At 40.5% G+C, this 18,262-nt stretch overlaps 1 protein-coding gene across 3 annotated transcripts in view; it reads right to left on the minus strand.

The window, feature by feature from the left end:
- The window catches only part of Mlana (melan-A), a 65,543-nt gene that overhangs the window by 14,057 nt on the left and 33,224 nt on the right, over positions 1–18,262 (minus strand). Inside the window, exons 2-3 of one of the 3 annotated variants that reach the window (XM_077108825.1) lie at positions 2,933–3,029; positions 1,932–2,093 (exon numbers count right to left, since the gene is read on the minus strand). In XM_077108825.1, coding sequence (XP_076964940.1) covers positions 1,932–2,050 — 119 coding nt within the window. In that variant the 5' untranslated portion in view covers positions 2,051–2,093; positions 2,933–3,029. Of the gene's footprint in view, positions 1–5; positions 83–1,931; positions 2,129–2,932; positions 3,030–18,262 lie in introns of those variants that run through there. The other 2 variants (XM_077108824.1, XM_076843434.1) reach the window with 2 other exon arrangements.

Here is an 18,262-nt window from a genome sequence, read left to right on the forward strand (position 1 = left end):
CTTACTCTTCAGTTGTTATGTAAGAATAACTGTGCCCCTTCCTGAGGTTACCATAGATGAAGTGAGCCTCTTCTTGTGGCATCTTGTGGGGTCACGGCACAGGACACCTAACAGAGAGGCACATGGGCATCATTTAGTGTATCTAAAGTGTTTTTATGCAATATCTCATAAAGATCCACAAAGACATTGTTGCCAGGTGATGGAAATTGACTGGGGCACCTTCTGGTTTTTCTCTCTCTGAGAGGATTTGTATCTACTTCTTTCACTAACATCCAGGACTTTAGAAAGTCCCTTCCACTAACAGAAAATTAATCTTGAAGAAGAAACTACATATGAAAGCCGAAAATATTTCAAACCAAGTTATTTTTGGGGGGAATGCTCTTCATTTGTCTTCAATTTGACTCTCTATATAAACTTATAGCAAAAAGAAACAAAACAGGGCTGGGGATGTGGCTCAAGCGGTAGCGCGCTCACCTGGCATGCGTGTGGCCCGGGTTCGATTCTCAGCACCACATACAAAGATGTTGTGTTCACCGATAATTAAAATAAAATAAATATTTAAAAAAAATTTTAAGAAAACAACAAAAAGAACACATTTCTATTCATTCTCGACCTTCCCTGACCTAGGACACTAGTTAATAAAACAAGACTTAGTAACTCTTAGTAACCCCTACATTACCCACCTGAGGTGATTAATGAGATAATTTTTAAACTATAATTTCTAGTAACGCTCCAGAGTTAGTATTTTATATCATTCCCTGGACTGGACAGTGGCTAGGATGAGATAATGTGTATTTCTCAAAGCATCCCCTGCTCAAGCTGGGCCATGGGTGTGTAAAGCAGAGCAACCAAGCATAGTGTCTTCCAACTCCACCCCGCACATGTCTTAGCTTGCCCTGTGCACATCACCCAAAATAAGCCAAGGAAGCTCAGGACTTGACTTTGTCTGACAATTTTTTTCCCTTTCACCTAGATTAATTTCTGCTTCCCTTTAGTTCACAACTCATGGATGGGGTTAAAACAATTTTTTTTTAAGAGAGAGTGAGAGAGAGAGAGAGAATTTTTTAAAATATTTATTTATTTTTTAGTTTTCGGCAGACACAACATCTTTGTATGTGGTGCTGAGGATTGAACCACATCCCCAGCCCTAAAACAATTTTTTTTAAAATATTGTAATATATACAAAGAAAAATAAGAAGTTCATGAACTGCAGTGGTTATAATTAAAGTGAGCTCATTAAAAACCAAGAATGGAAACTTCTCTCCTTACTATTGTGTATTTTTCTTCCCTTTCGCTGTTCTGTGAATTTCAAAGTCCTGATCCCCACAGAGTTATATTAATGGGCTCCAGTTTGAACATCAGAGAGAATGGAGAGCAGAGTGGGGGTTTTACCACATGACTCCTTTCCACTGGGGGCGTTTTATGTGTAATTTGCCCTTCCCAGTAGTAAAAAAGAAATTATAGTTGAACTCATTGATCACCTCAGGTGGATAATGTAGGGGTGAATGCTCTTCAAAATTATAGACAAGAAACCCAATTAATTCTGCTTAAATTGTTTTTGTACATCTATACCTCAAGCTCAGAGCCTCAACAAACAGTACAGGGACAGCAAATGCACCTCATCCCATTCAAATATGAGATGTGGTCCTGCAAATGGCAGGAGAGTACATCCAGGCAGGGAGCTGCTAGTCACCAGCAGACTGTCCTGCACGCCAGGAATAATCACTGTTCTCAAAAGTTGCAGAGGACAGAGAGAGAATCTAGGAAGAGACTGTGAATACCCAGAAGCTGGAGAAGTACACATGTTGAGGAGAAATCCTGTTAATAATTAACCAGGTAGGCAATGAGGACAGCAGAGAGGTCCACCAGCATTTCCCAGGCCCTGTTCTGGAAGAATAGGACACAATGACAGTGAAAAGGAATGTCCTTACCGTCCCTGATGAGCTAGTCCTTCGCTTGCTCGCTGGCCGTATGTGTGAAGATTGCTTCTCTGGCTCTTAATCTTTTTAACTTTTTTTTTTTTTTCTTTTGCCTTGGTCTTGAGTCCCATGATAGTCACGGGTTTGAATTCCTGACGGGGTCGTCTGTAATTGCTTATTTGGCATGAAAGAAACAGACTTCATTACACCTTCAAAAAAAAAAAAAACACCACAGCTCACTGTGGCCTCTGTTTTCCCCAGTTTCAATGCTTCATCAAATGACTAGGGAAGTCATTTATTTTAAATGCTGGTTCTCTCTAGGATTGCTAGATAAATGTACAATACCCAGTGAAACTTGAATTTCTGATAAATGATGAATAATGTTTCTGTATAACTATGTCTCATGTAATATTTTTTTTTAGTATAAATATGTCCCACATACTGCATGGGACATATACTAAAAAAAATTTTTTTTGTTTATTTGAAATCCAAATTTAATTGGGGACCCTAGACTCTCCCTCATCTCTACCTCAAAGAGTTGAAGAACCTGTAAGTTCAGATCTGGAGATCATCCAGTCCCACACTTTCACATCCAATAAGAGGAATTAGAAGATCTATAAAACTTTCCAAGCTGAGCTCCTTGAGTTCTTTGTGATGACCTGGGGTTAACTTCCCAGTGGGGACAGTGAGTTTCCACGCATTTACAAAGGGAAGATTAAATTTTCTTTTTCAAGGTGGAATATGACCTACTATGAATCTGACTGAAGCCAGGATAATTGCACTTAACATCCAAATCTACCTTGGGAGTCAAATGTAGATATTCCAGAAGTGTTTCAGTGGGACACTGTAGTCACCTTTGCTAAGTGGCCATCAAAGACCCTCAAAACAAAAGTCCCTCCAGAATTAAGGAATGTGAGAGTTCTTATTGGCCACGAACTTGAGTTAAGTGACCACAAAGCTCCCATCACCCTAACATTTGAGCCCTCTGACCCCATTCCCTTCAGATCCTGTACCTTTCCAGTTTCCATGCTGGTCTGTGGACAGGAACTACCCTGTGTGAGTGCAGTATCACTCTACCGGAAACTGGATACTTCAATAGCCATCACTGGACTTGGTAATGGGAGAAAAAAAACAGAAAAAGAAGAGTTGATCCTTATTAAGCAAAACAAGGAAAACCTTTCTGAAAGAAGGAAAGATTTAAACAGATCTAAATGACAAGGGGTCAGCCATGAAAAGATAGAGAAAGAGGAATTGGGGATGTAGCTCATTGGTAAAGTGTGCTTGCCCATCTGTTACCTCTTGGTCCCAGCTCAGACCACTATTACATCCCTTACACCTGCCCAAGGGTTAAAACTTGAACCCTAGTACCTTGCTGGCCACTGCTGGTTCTCTGCTGCCACCTAGTGAGCATGGTGCCCCTTGCATCACAGGCCCATCTCATAAAGGGTCTGGAGACATCTGATTTTTTCCAAAATCATCCTACTTACAGTGCTCAGGGGACAGAATTCTCTTTACTCATCCTCCTTGGGGCTAGAAACCCTCAGTTCCCTCCACAAGATTGTGAGCAGACCCCAGAGCTATTGCTGTCAATGTGGATTGATGCTGCCGAGACCTTTTGTAGAAGCCGAAAAGAGCTGGCCCTTGGGAAGCAGAGAAGGCAAGTAGGCAGCTCTGTGGTGAGTGAGGTTGCAACAGTGCTCCCTCCCTGTGCTGTACAAGAGCCTTGAATCCCAGCTCCCTTTGCTTATTACTTGTGTGATCTTGGCAAGTTACTTCACTCCTGTGAGCTTCAGCATCCTCATCAGCAAACTGGGAATAAAGAATAATTACAGAATTGTCATGAGAATTAAAGGAAGTAATGAATATAAATCATCTAATGCAGTGCCTGGCAAGTAAATGAAGCTAGAGAATGGCTAGTGCTCCTGTGGATTTCCTGTGAGTGGAAGCAGCTGGAAAGGGCTGGTGGGCAAGCTTGGGAGCTCATGACCACTGGTAAGTGCTGACAAGTTAGTTACTGCCTGTGGAGGAAAGAGACATCAGAGAGGTCTGATGGTGGAGAGGGAGAGATTAGAGAGCAGAAAGAAGGCTGTCCAGGTGGAGCCTAATGAGGAAATCCTGAAGCCTGGGGTCAACTAGAAGACAACAGAGCCCTGTCTTCCACCCCCCAAACACCCAAAAGCAAGAGAAGCAGTGTTGGGTAGGCCCCAAATGGCTGTAGTTAGGCTCCTTTGCCTCCCTTCCGGTGGGCTATGTTATTTGTAGTTGTAGCTAGGACTGGGAATTGGTTATGTTATGGTTAGTCAAGGCCAGAACACTCAGATTCAGTACACACACACACACACACACACACACACACACACACACAAGGTCATAAATATTAACTTGTGAGTATGTGCCCTTTTGTGAAACCTATTGGCACAAATCTTCTTTGTTTGGCCTGCATATAAAAAAGACCTATGGGCTAAATAGGGGACTAAAGTGGACCTGGCTGGGGGCTAAAGCTGAGGGTGGAGGCTAGAAACTGTTACCACCTCTGAATAAAGCATGTCCTATCCTAACTGTGTCTTGCGTCTTCTTCCATCTGCTGGGACCCCAAATCTGTTTCCTGGATCTGAGCCCCTGTGTGACAAGCAGCTACTGCTGGGTTCATTTTTGGCTCCTTCTCAAGAAGGAGCAGGGGAGGGCTCCATCAGTTCCCACTCCAGTAAGAAAATTGCTGCAGGTGAACCAGCCTCCACCTGACGCATGTGCACAGAAGCTGGCTCATGCGTGCATGTGACCCAGTTCTCAAGGCTGTTCAGATGGGCAGAGAAAAGCACAAACTATGTGGCCACTTGTGAGTAGTCACTATCAAGAAGAACGGCGTCTTCACCTTTGGAGTGGGAAGATACTGGGGGGTCAACCTCAATGTTCGCTGTGCTATCAGATTATACTGGGGCCACCCTGAATCATGCCCAGGCTGTGTGTGTGTGTGTGTGTGTGTTGGGGGGTACTTCCTCTCAGTGGGGGCAGGAGGCAAGGAAAACTCAAGGGAAGAAAGGCTTCCCTGGAGTCTGGAAAGGTAAGCAGGGGTTCGCCAGGTGCGATATGGGAGCACTTCCAGATGGAGGATAAACAGGTATTCGTCCATCACAACTTGGGGTGAGGATGAGGAGGTGAGGTCAGGAAGAGGCATGGAATGCCCAGTGGGTTTGGGGAACTGAAAGGAGCTCTCCGTGGCTGGAGCTCCAAGGACAAGAAAGGGAGTGGCAATTAAATCGCCACCTTGTTTTGTTGAGGGCCACAGCCAAGTCGGGATGACGCATGGCATTTTTGCCAGAAGTAGTGATTGAGAGGTGACGCCAGCGAGCCATTAAGATGATGACTTTTGAGTTCTCACGGAGTTCCCATTGAGTTTGGGTTGAGCTCTCACGGGGATTCCTGAAGAGTTCGAGTTGGTTGGTGAAGTTCCGGTGGTGGGAATTCCGGTTGGTGTGTGGTGTGTTCCTGGAGGAGCCTCGGGGGTGGTGTTGGGGAGAGTTCCCAGGGAGTGAGCTGGTGGAGTTTGGAAATAAAGTTTGTTCCTGCTTGAGTGGCTCGTGATTTGTGCCCAGCCAGACTGCGGCAATGTTTGATCGGTATTGCTCTGAAGGCTTGGTGAAGGTTTAATGAAAGGCATGATCACTGTTTTCAGCATTCAGCAGTTCCTCTCATACGCAGGACTCAGAAGGGAACAGGCTCTGAGTGCAGCCCTGAGGGCCACACCTGGGGTGATAGCCATGGTCTGCAAGCCTCCCTCTTTGCTCTGTAGCCTTAAAGAGCTAAAGGAGTTAGGAAGATGTTTTCCAGTAATACACACCTTAAATACTCTTCGCTGGCCTCCCTTCTGCCTCTGGAGGCACTTTTCCAGCCTTCCCTGTGTAGTGACCAAACCTACAATCCCACAAGGCCTGGTTTCTAAGGACATTTTTGAGATTCCTTTAGTTTTTGTATTTAGGAACAATGACTGTTTTTGATTGAAGACTTTGACTCTGTTTTACTAAGAAGGACATTTGGGTCTTTCATTAACCTGCTCATTAACTCTGCCTTCCTACTGGTACACTAAAATACCTGGAAACAGCCCCCAGACTTTAAACAGACGAAAATTTTAACAATCTCAGGGTTAAAAAAAAAAACAAAAAACTCTATGTGTGGAAAGAACAAAGCAATCCTTTGACAAAACTCCTTGTCCCTGCCATGGAGAGTTAGCCAATGTCCTCTATCTAAGGTAAGATCTTGTGATTCCAAGAGTAATATTGGGTGTTTCCCCTCCCCCCCCGAGTATTGGAGTGTCTGGTACCATGAGCTACATCCCCTTTTTACTTTTTTAAAATTTTGAGATAGCATCTCACTAAGGTGTCCAGGTTGGCCTTGAACTTGTGGTCTTCCTGCCTCAGTCTTTCAAATGGCTGGGATTACAGGAGTGTGCCACTGTGCCCAGTCTCAAGAGTGCTGCTGGGAAAAGGAAAAGGGAAGAGATAGAAAGTGAAATAGGCCGAGGTCAGAGTTATGCTTTGTAGTTTCTTATTCACTATGGCTGTTGAGGGAAAAAATGTTGGCTAAATCACTTTTTTCATAATTAAAAAACTAAATTCCAGTTTGATTTTAAAAGTGAGTTTAGTGTAGCATTTTATTTTGTTAGGTTAAAAAAATAATGCAGTTGATTTGATTATCTTCTGGCAGGGAGAGCCCAGCTATAGGCTTTTTTGGAATTATGATTATGGGTTGGATAATTCCATCATCCCTGGCATTTTACTGGAAATCAAACTAAAACCTGGAGACACTGACCATGTGAGGCCGATAATCTGGTTGTCTATCTCTGTATCTCCTCCCTGGAGTTATCTGTCCTTTAACTTAATTCAGCCAGCCAACTTTTTGGGTCCACACTTGATGTCCAGTCCTAAAGAGGCAGTAGTGGTCCCCAAGACCAGTGTCATTTGCCCCCAAGGGAAAGGTTCCTTGATGAACCAGTGACAAGGATGCTGGTTGGGGGATTAGGGTTGTGTTTGATCAAGAGAACTAGCATAACTGAACTGAATAAAGCATATCTACTATCCTAACTGTGAGAAACCCTAGCAGATTTCATTTCACGAGTTAATGTGCCTAGAGATTTGTGCCAGCCCTTTGGGGATCAAAGGGAGGCAGCTCAGCCAGAGTCTCAGGGGATACTGCCTGAGAGCAGCTGGCTATGGGGCCAAGGACTCACATCAGGCTGTTGATGTGTTTCTTGATGTTTCTTTGTCTTTCTGGAGAGGGCCTGGTAAGTCTTTGAAATATTTCAGGCAGTTATCAACTGTATTATGGGAAACTAAAGAGTTTTAATAAGGCATCAGAACAGCCCTGGAGTGGCAATGGCAGAAAGTACAGTGAGAGAACAACTATGTGAAGGAAAAACCCAAAGGAGAGGCAAGAACTCTGGCCTCAACCATCTCTCCCTGCCCAGAGTTTCCTTCAAGTCTAAACTTCAGGAGTTTCACATTTTCTAGAGTGTGTTATTGATCCAATAAGATTGGAAAATTCTGAACTAATAAACAGATTTCTTCTTTGTAATTCTTTTAACATATTTAATATGTTAATGTTCCTTATGAATCTTCAAGAGAAGACAATGGCCAGCAGAATTTCTCAGACCATTTTATCAGGAATGAAGATTTTTCTGACCTCAGCTCTCCAAAGAAAACCCTTTATCCTATATCACTATGAAGAGTGATTATGGGTCCTACCACTTATGTGGTTGGCCTGTTCATTCGAGTATTCAACAAGGAGTCTAAAATACAGTCTCTTTCCATGAGGAATTCAGCCAATATACACACTAAATGTATCATTACCAAGGGCCAGAAACTAAGCAAAATGGTAATTAACATGGACTATTTCATTTCTTCCTTGAATCCTCATAGCAGCATTGTCAAGTGGGTATTATTGTTACCTCTACCTTTCAGAGGAGGAAACTGAGGCTCATGAAGTTTAGCTAAGCTAACTTAAGGTCACATGGACAGTAACTGGCAAACAGCCCAACTCCCATCCTTAAACACAGTGCCTCCTCTAGCAAGACACTTCTCAGGCATTTTAGGACTAGTTTCTCTTCCTCAGGGTCATTTATTATTTAGCAACATGTCCATTAGTCTTTGACCTTCTCAAGGGCAGGGACTGCCTTATTTGCCTTTGCATTATCAATTGCTGGCACATAGGGCCCAACAGATATTTCTTAAATGAATTAATGAATAAAAAATGAATGACCTGGGCATGCTGACACATGCCTGTAATCCCAGTGATTCTGGAGGTGAAACAGGAGGATCCCAAGTTCAAGGCCAGCCTGGGCAACTTAGCAAGACTCTGTCTCAAAATAAAAAAAAATAAAAAGGGCTAGGAGGTATAGCTCAGTGATAGAGTGTCCCTGGGTCAATACTCAATACTGCAAAAGAAGAATTAATAAAAATAATTATTATAATAAATTATTGAAGAAAGGGGTTTATAACTGTTCATCATGATAAGTAATTCCTAACTGGGACATAGCCAAAATTCTTTCACCTAGTCAATAAACATCTGGTTGAGCACCTACAATATGCAAAAGACTTAATTCAGTCATCACCAAAACATTTTGAGTTGCTTTTGCCCTTCCTATACCTCTAATGCTCCATGTTATGTGATAATATTTTGTCTCCTCAGATTATACATGAATAACTTTAGGCATATCTCCCTTTCCTGTGTGAATTCCTCTATAGGAAATGTCATATCTGTTGCTTAGGGACAGGGATACTGCAGTAGTGGTTAAGGATTGGAAGGATAATTCCTCAAATTAATGAATTGCATGAACCTAAGCTGGGGATGTGGCTCGATGTTAGAGCACTTGCCTGGCATGAGTGAGGTCCTGAGTTCAATCACCAAAGAAAAACAAAACAAAAAGGCATGAACCCACTAATCCACAAAGGCTATAAAACATGGAAGGTATTTAGTAAATATTAATGGAATGAATGCATGTAGAAATGCAAGAATGAAGTCAGTTCTGGGCCCCAAATTAAGAGAGGGAGCAATCACATTTTTAGTGGCTTATCAAGATCACTACCTAATATATACCCTACTTGGGCCCGTGTGTGGCTATTTTGTACTCTTTAGGGAGCATGAACTGAAATATGGAATACTAACAATGAACCCCACCTCATCCCAAGAGTCTCTGCTATGGAAACCCCAGATTAAACTCATAAGGATGATAGTTAATCTGAATATGGTGGTAGAATAGAAGCCACCAAGACCTATCTCTGCAGTTTATTAGCCACGTTACCCTGGGTAAATTACCTAACCTTTTGGAGCTTCAGTTTGTTCAACTGTGAAATGGAAATAGTAATTTTAAAATTTTTAAATTTAGGATGATTCTTGTTTGTTCGGGTCCTTTCAGAGTGCAAAGGAAACAAGTGAGCAGTCTCAGGTGAGGTGGGGAGATGAGCTGTTAGGAGAAACAGCATATTTCCAAAGCCCATCCTTGTTAAGCAAAGGACTGTGACTGAAGTGGCTTGTCAGGAAAGGGTGCCCTCCTCCTTCTGATACTTCCTGCTGCCTCCTCCTCACTTTCACACATGTAAAGGAGCTGACTGGGCTGGTTTGTCACTATCCAGAATGGAGTGCCCCCGTTGGACAAGATTTTTGCTCCACACCACCTCATGTCCATATTTGGCTCAGTTGGTGTCATGGCACTCCAGGGATAGCAAAGTCATCCATAGAGAGAACAGCCCACGGTCAGTTTGACTTGGAGGGTATATACCTTTTGTAGAGTTGCTATAAAATTGCCACAAACTGGGGTGGATGTAGGGGCTTAAAACAACAGAAATTTATTCTCTCACAGTTTCAGAGGCCGTAAGTCCAGAATCAATGCCTCAGTAGGGCCATGGTCCCTCTGAAACCTGAAGGGGAGAATCTTTTCATGCCTCTTCTAGCTTCTGGTGGTGGCTAGAGACATTTGGCATTCTTTGGGTTATAGGTCCATCACTCCCTGGCTGTCTTCTTGCTGTGTACCTCTGTCTTCACTAAACATTCCTCTCTGCGTCTTCTCATAGAGACACCAGTCATATCAAATTAAAGGCTTATCCTACACTAACAGCTCATCTTAATTACATCTACAGCTACCCTATTTCAAAATACAGTCCCATTCTGAGGTACTGGGGATTAGAACATCAATATATTTTGGGGTAAAGGAGGGGACATAATTCATCCCATAACGGAGTTTCACAAACTATCCAGCATCTACCCAGCAGAGCTGTGTGAGCATTACATGAGATGATACATATACAGTGCTACCATGGTGTCACATTAAATTGTCTTTCATAATTCAGTGGTTTGGAAAGTGTAGTCCTCAAAACAAGTAACAGCAACAGCTTCTGCAGACTTTTTAGAAAAACACATTCCTAGCCCCATGCCCAACCTACTAAGTCAGAAATGCTGGAGATGGGGACACAGACATCTGTTTTAACCAAGCTCTGCTGGTAGTTACAACATGAGCTGAAGATCAAGAACCACTGGCTTTATTCATTCTCTGGCCTAGACAGAAGTGCAAGCTGAAGGAGAAAAGCCCCTGCTGATAAAAGCCCACCAGTATCTTCCCAGCTGAGCTGCCTTCAAGATCTCATGCCTAGACCTCTGTTTCTCAGTCCCCACCAGGTAACTAGATAGCCACTGGCTCGCTGACCCCCCAGTGTTGGTGCATCCTGTGGCTGCACTGCCTCCCTCAGGCCTCTGGCAGGGTGAGATGTCCTTTCTTGGACTTTTTCTCATCACAGACCTGGCAAGCAGGTCCCACCTTCCTCTATCTTTTCTCCCCACCCAGAAGAGTGCCAGGCCCCACCCAAATAGAGGCAGCCCCTCTTCATCCAGGGTTGGCCAAGTCATGTGCCCTTCTTTTAGCCCCAGGAGATTCCCAGCATCCCTTGTTCTTGGGAGAGCAATGTCCTTGCCCCAAAGAGTTCATCCAGCTCATCTTCCTTCTTCCAGCCACATGTGCTCAGTCTAAGAGCAGAAGATTTGGGGGTTTTACTTATTTATTTTTCTTGCTTTACTGAAGGAATGTGAAGTTTTTCCTTCACTTGTGCTTTCTCTACTGCTCTTCCTTTCTTTATGTAGATCTGCCTACCTTGTCTCTTTTTCCTTCTTTCTAAAGAATGTTTTAAAACATTTTTTTGTGTGTGTACTGGGCATGCTAGTGCACACCTGTAATCCCAGAAACTCAGAGGCTGAGGCCAAAAGATCACAAGTTCAAAACCAACCTCAGCAACTTAACAATACCCTAGGCAACTTAGTGAGACCCTGTCTCAAATAATAATAATAATAATAATAATAATAATAATAAGAAGAAGAAGAAGAAGAAGAAGAAGAAGAAGAAGAAAAAGAAGTAGTTGGATATGTAACTCAATGGTTAAGAACTCCTGGGTTCAATCCCTGGTACAAATAAAATATTTCTTGTAAGATAGTTCTACTGATGAAAAATTCCCTCAATTTTTGTTTGAGAAAGTCTTTATTTCTCTTTCTCTTCTTCTTTTATTTTTTTTGGCACTGGGGATTAAATCCAGGTGTGTTTTACCACAGAGCTATGTCTCCAACCCCCTTTAAAAATTTTTAATTTAGGGCTGGGGATGTGGCTCAAGTGGTAGCATGCTCGCCTGGCATGCGTGCGGCCCGGGTTCGATCCTCAGCACCACATACAAACAAAGATGTTGTGCCTTCTGAAAACTAAAAAATAAATATTAAAAAAATACTCTCTCTCTCTCTCTCTCTCTCTCTCTCTCTCTCTCTCTCTCTCTCTGTCTCTCACTCTCTAAAAAAATTTTAATTTATTTTTATTGGTTCTTTTTATTATATATAACATTGGGATTCACTGTGACATAATTATAAAAGCATGGAATATGATTTATTCTAATTCAGTCCTTAGTACTTCCCCTTTCTCTCCCCCCCTTCTGCCCCCATCCCCTTCCCTCTATTCTATTAATTTACTTATATATATGTTTCTTAAGTTAATGTCTTATGGATGTACGTGATGAGATTCACTGTGGCATATTCATATATGTACCTAGGCAGGTTCCTTCCATTGTTATTCCCTTATTTTGCCTCTCCTCTTTCCCTTAATCCCCATCCTCAACTCCACTGATCTTTCTTCTATTTTGATAAAATCTCCCCCCCCCCACCTTCTCCTCCTTCTCTTTTTCCTTATTTTGGACTAGCTTCTGCATATCAGAAATTTTCTGGATCTGACTAATTTCATTTACTGGAAAAAGCCATAATTCCATTCTTTCTTATGGCTGAATAAAACTCCATTGTGAATATATACCACATTACCTTTATCCATTCATCTGTTGAAGGGCACCTAGATTAGTTTTCATAGCTTGGCTATTGTGAATTGTGCTGCTATAAACATTGATGTAGCTGGATCACTATAGTATGCTGATTTTGGATCTTTTGATACATACCAAGGAGTGGGATGTCATATGGTAGTTCCATTCCTAGTTGTTTTTATTTTGTTTGTTTTTTGTACAAGGGATTGAATGCAAGGTAAGCTTTTGGAGCCACATCCACAGTTCTTTTTATTTTTTTTATTTTGAGACAAGGTCTGGCTGAATTGCTTAGGGCCTTGCTAAGTTCCTGAGCCTGGCTTTGAACTCACAATCCTCCTGCCTCAGCCTCCCAAACTGCTGGGATTACAGGCATGCAGCACATTGCCCAACCCATTCCTAGTTTTTTGAGGAATCTCCACATTGCTTTCAGAGTGGCTGCACTAATTTGCAGTCCCACCACCAATGTATAAGCGTACCTTTCCCCCGACATCCTCTCCAACATGTATTATTATTTGTATTCTTGATCATTGTCATTCTGACTGGAGTGAGATGAAATTTCAATGTAGTTTTAATTTGTATTTCCCTAATTTCTAGAGATGTTTAACTTTTTTCATGTATTTTGTTGGTCATTTTTTTTCTTTTTTACTAAAAATTGTTAAATTCTAATTTGTTATATATGACAGCAGAATACATTACAATTCATATTACACATATAGAGCACACTTTTTCATATCTCTGGTTGTATACAGAGTATATTCACACCATTGATGTCTTCATACATGTACTTAGGGTAATGATGTCCATCTCATTCCACCATCTTTTTTACCCCATGTCCTCTCCCTTCCCTTTGCCCTATCTAGAGTTCATCTAATCTTCCCATCTTCCCTCTCCCAATCCCATTATGAATCATTCTCCTTATATCAGAGAAAACATTTGGCATTTAATTTTTTAGGATTCGCTAACTCCACTTAGCATTATATTCTCCAACTTCATCCATTTACCTGCAAATGCATTTTTATTTCTTCTTTTGAGAAGAGTCTGTTTAGTTCTTTTGCCCATTTATTAAGTGTTATTTGGCTTTTTGATGTTAAACTTTTTAAGTTTTTTATATATTCTGGATATTAATGATCTATCTGAGGAGTAGATGGCAGGGATCTTCTTCCATTCCGTGGGTTCTGTCTTCATGCTCTTGTTTCCTTTATTGTGCAAAAGCCTTTTAATTTGATGCCATTCCACTTATTGATTTTTGGTTTTATTTCTTGTGCTTTAGGAGTCTTGTTAAGGAAGCTGGTTCTTGTGCCAACCTGTTGGCATGTTGGGCCTACATTTTCTTCCAGCAGTTGCAAAATTTATAATTCACGGGTCATTGACCCACGTTGAGTTAATTTTGTGCAGAGTGAGAGATAGGGAACAAGTTTCACTTTTCTTTATGTGGATTTCCAGTTTCCCCAGTTCCCAGTTACAAAGCTTATTTTTTCTCCAACACATGTTTTAGGCATCTTTGTCTACTATCAGATAACTGTATTTATGTGGGTTTGTCTTTGTGTCTTCTATTCTGTTCTCTTGGTCTTCATGTCTGTTTTGGTGCCAATGCCATGCTGTAACAACAGCTCTGTAATATAATTTGTGGTCACGTACTGTGATGCCTCCAACATGGCTCTTCTTGCTCAGGATGGCACTGGCTATTTGGTCTTTTTTTCTTCCAAATTAATTTTAAGATTTTTTTTCTAGTTCTGTGAAGAATGTCATCAGTATTTTGATAGGGATTGTACTGAATCTGTGTAACATTTTTGGTAATATGGCCATTTTGACAATTTTAATTCTGGCTATCCAAGAACATGGGAGGTTTTTCCATCTTTGAAGGTCTTCTTCAATTTATTTCTTCAATTTCTATAGTTTTAATTATAAATGTCCTTTATCTCCTTTGTTGGATTAATTAAAAGTATTTTTTATTTTTTTGAGGTTATTTTGAATGGGATCATTTTCCTAATTTCTTTTTCAGCAGATTCATTATTGGAGTATAGGAAAGTGATTTATTTATGTGTATTGATCTTGAATCCTGGTACTTTACTAAATTTGTTAATCAGCTTTAGAAGTCTGGTGGCATTTTGGGGGTCTTCTTAATATAGGATAATGTCATCAGTAAATAGATAATTTGACCTCTTCTTTTCCTATTTGTTTTCCTTGAATTTCCTTCTCTTGCTTGATCACTCTGGCTAGAGTTTCAAGGGCTATGTTGGCTAGGAGTAGTGAGGGTGGATATCCTTGTCTTGTCCCTATTTTTAGAGAAAATATTTTCAGTTTTTCTCCTTTCACTATAATGTTGGCCTTGGGGTTGTCACATATAGTCTTTACAATATTCTATCCCTACTTTCTCTAGAGTTTTAAATATGAATGAAGTACTGCCAAATGTTTTTTCTGTATCTATTGAGAGAGTCATGCGACTATTTTAAAAAAAATATTCATATGGTGAATTATATTTATTGATTTCTGTATATCAGACCAAACTTGCATCCCTGGGATGAAACCCACTTGATTGATCATGGTGCACTCTCTTTTAAATATGTTTTTGTATGTGGTTTGCCAATATTTTATTAAGAATTCTTGCATCTATATTCATCAAGGATATTGGCCTGAAGTTTTCTTTCCTTGATGTATCTTTCTCTAGTTTTGGTATTAAGGTGATACTGATTTTATAGAATGAATTTGACAGTGTTGACTTCTTTCCTATTCCCTGGAATAATTTTGAGGAGGAATGGTATTAGTTCTTCTTTAAAGGTCGTAGAACTCTGATGAGAACCTTCTATGTTTGAAGGCTTTTGACAGCAGTATCAATTTCATTATTTTAAGTTTTCTGAATTCTCATGGTTCCATTTGGGTAGGTCATATTTCTGTAGGATTTTGCTAGCATCTTCAAGACTTTCTAGATTATTAGACTACAAATTTACAAAATAGTTTCTAATGATATTCTGGATTTCTATAGTGCCTATGGTGATATTTCCTTTTTTAACCTTTGAGGCTTCCATCTCTTTCTTTTGGTTAGTTTGGCTAAGGGTTTATCAGTTTATTTTCAAAAAACCAACTCTTAATTTCATTAATCCTTTGTATTTTTTTTATTCTCAATTTCACTGAATTTTGGCTTTGATTTTAATTTTTCTTCTACTGATTTTGGTGTTGATTTATTCTCATTTTGCTAGTTATTGAGATATCTTTTTATTTTTTTAATGTATGAACTCAGTGCTACAAATTTTCCTCTTAGAACTGCCTTCATACTGTCCCAGAGATTTTTGTTATATCAATATTAACATTTGTTTTTAAGATTTCTTTTTCTTCTTCTGCTATTCATCTGTCTTTCAAAAATGTATTATTTAATCTCTGAGTGTTAGAATGGTTTCTTTTTTATCTTGTCATTGATTTCCAATTGAATTCAATTATACTTATAGGAGGCAAAGAATTATCTCTATTTTTTTGTATTTGATAAGATTTGCTTTATGACCTAAAATATGGTCTATTTTAGAAAATATTTGATATGTTGCTGAAAAGAAAGTAAATTCAGTCATCGATGGATGAAATATGCTACAGATGTCTGTGAGGTCCATATTATTAATTATATTTTTTATATTTGTAGAATCTTTACTTAGTTTATATCTGGATGATCTATCTCATGGTGAAAGAAGTGTGTTGAAGTCACCCAGTGTTATGGTTTAGAAATGAGATATCTCCAAAAACTCATGTGAGACAATGCAAGAAGGTTTGGAGGTGAGATGATTGGATAATGAGAGCCTTAACTCAATCAGTGAATTAATTTCCTGATAGGGATGAACTGTGAGGTAACTATAAACTGGTAAGGTATGGTTGGAGGAGGCGGGTCATTGGAGGTATGCCTTTGGGGGTATATATTTTGTCTGTGGTGATGGAGTTTCTCTCTCTGTGGTGATGGAGTTTCTCTCTCTTGCTGCTTCCTGGCACAATATTCTGAGCTACTGTCCTCTACCACATTCTTCTACCATGAAGTCCTCTCTCAGTTTAAGCCCTAAGAAATGGAATCAGCTATCTATGGACTGAGGCCTCTGAAACTGCAAACCCCCAAATAAATGTTTCCTCCTCTAAAATTGTTCATCAGGTCTTTTGGTCACAGTAGTGAATTATCACAATTTTCACACACACAAAAGAAAACAGAAATTAGTACCAAGAAGTGAGCTTGTTGCTGTGACTAAGCTGACCATGTGGTTCAGAAACTTTTGAAGTTTTTTAGAATTTGTGGGAGGAATTTTGTAAAGTTTAATGATGAAGCTGCAAAAGCTTTAGAATGTTGTAAGTGGAGCTTAATGGGTAATTCTGGTGGGAGCTAAGAAGACCATGGTGTTGATAGGACTATGGAGGTTTCAAAGCTACAGGAGGACTCTATTGGAAGTTGACTAGAGGCCATTCATGTTATGTTCTGGAAAAGACGTTGTCTGAATTTTGCTCATGTACTGAAACTCTCTGTGAGGCTAAATTTAAAGGTGATGGACTAAATAATCTGGCAGAAATTTTTAGATAGAATAGCCTTCAGGCAATGGCATGAAAGTTTATTGTTGTTCTTGTTTGTTTGGTACTGGGTATTGAACCCAGGGGCAGTTAACCACTGAACCACATCCCTAGCCCTTTTTTATATTTTATTTAGAGACAGGGTCTTACAGAGTTTCTCAGGGTCTCACTAAGTTACTGAGGCTGGCTTTGAACTCATGATCCTTCTGCCTCAGCTTCCTGAGGAATTTTACAGGTGTGCACCACCACGATGGCTGGTGGCATGGTTTTGATGACAGCTTTTAGCCAACTTTATTATAATAATCAGAAACAGAAAGCAGAGCTGATTTTTTTAAATCTTTCAGTTTGGCCAGAAAATTGGGTGTAAAATTAGTAATAAGAAAGTTGTGATAATTAAAGAGATTATAGACACTAAAGAGAGGCTGCCCAGAAGCAATAGGAAAGACAGCTTGAGGGTACCTTAGCAGTAGGCAAGACTACACTCACCTGGGGCTCAAGGGTATAAAAGTGAAAAATATTTTGAGAAGAGACCAGTTAGGCACCCTCTTTGCACAGGGGTCCTAGAAAATGGTTTTACTGTGCTTAGCCACCCAGGCACTCAGAGACTGCTGCAGTCATCATCCCTGAAGGCATGGCTACTGCTTCAGATGGCAGCAGACCTCATTCCTGCTGCTGGTTTTGCAGGAATGCAGGATGTTAGAGGGTGATAAAGGCTTCCACTAAGATTTCAAAGGAAAGCCTGGGGAGTCAGGCAAAGTGCAGCAGGGTTGGAATCCCTGAGGGCAGCCCCTGAGAGAATGATGCATGGAGATGTGAGAAGAAAGTTGAAACTGCAGTGAAGGGCCCTGAGATTATGAAATGCCAGAACCATGGAATGTCTGCTGAGGAATGCTGAAGGAATAAAGCAGAGAGCAGCCAAGAGATGTCATATGGGCTGCAACCAGAAAAGCCATAGGGGCAGAACTACACAGCCCTTTGGTGAGAACATCACGATGTCATGTGCCCCAGATGCTGGATGTGAAGATACAGAACTTGTTTTCCCATCTGGACTTCAGTCTTTCTTTGGTCCCATACCTTCTTTCTATGTCCCTATTCCTCCTTTGTAGAATGGAAATGTTTACTCTGTGCTGTTTATATATTGAATATATGTAATTTGCTTTTGAGTTTTACAAGGGCTCATGCTGAGAAGTTTGCCTTGAGTTTCTGACTTTGTATTTTTGGAAAAACCTGAAACTGTTGAGAATACGGGGATTCTTGAAAATGGACTAAATGTATTTTGCATTGTGAGACAGGCATGAGCTTTTGGGGACCAAAGGCAAAATCTTATCATTTAGATATGAAGTGCCCCCTGAAAGATCATGTAAGACAATGCAAGAAAGTTTAGAGGTGAGATGATTGGGTTATGAGAACATTAACCCAATCAGTGAATTAATTTCCTGACAGGGATTAAAGCAACTGTAGGCTGGTAGGGTGTAGCTGGAGAAG

This window comes from Callospermophilus lateralis, chromosome 2 (genome assembly GCF_048772815.1).
Source record: "Callospermophilus lateralis isolate mCalLat2 chromosome 2, mCalLat2.hap1, whole genome shotgun sequence".
Classification (NCBI taxonomy): domain Eukaryota; kingdom Metazoa; phylum Chordata; class Mammalia; order Rodentia; family Sciuridae; genus Callospermophilus; species Callospermophilus lateralis.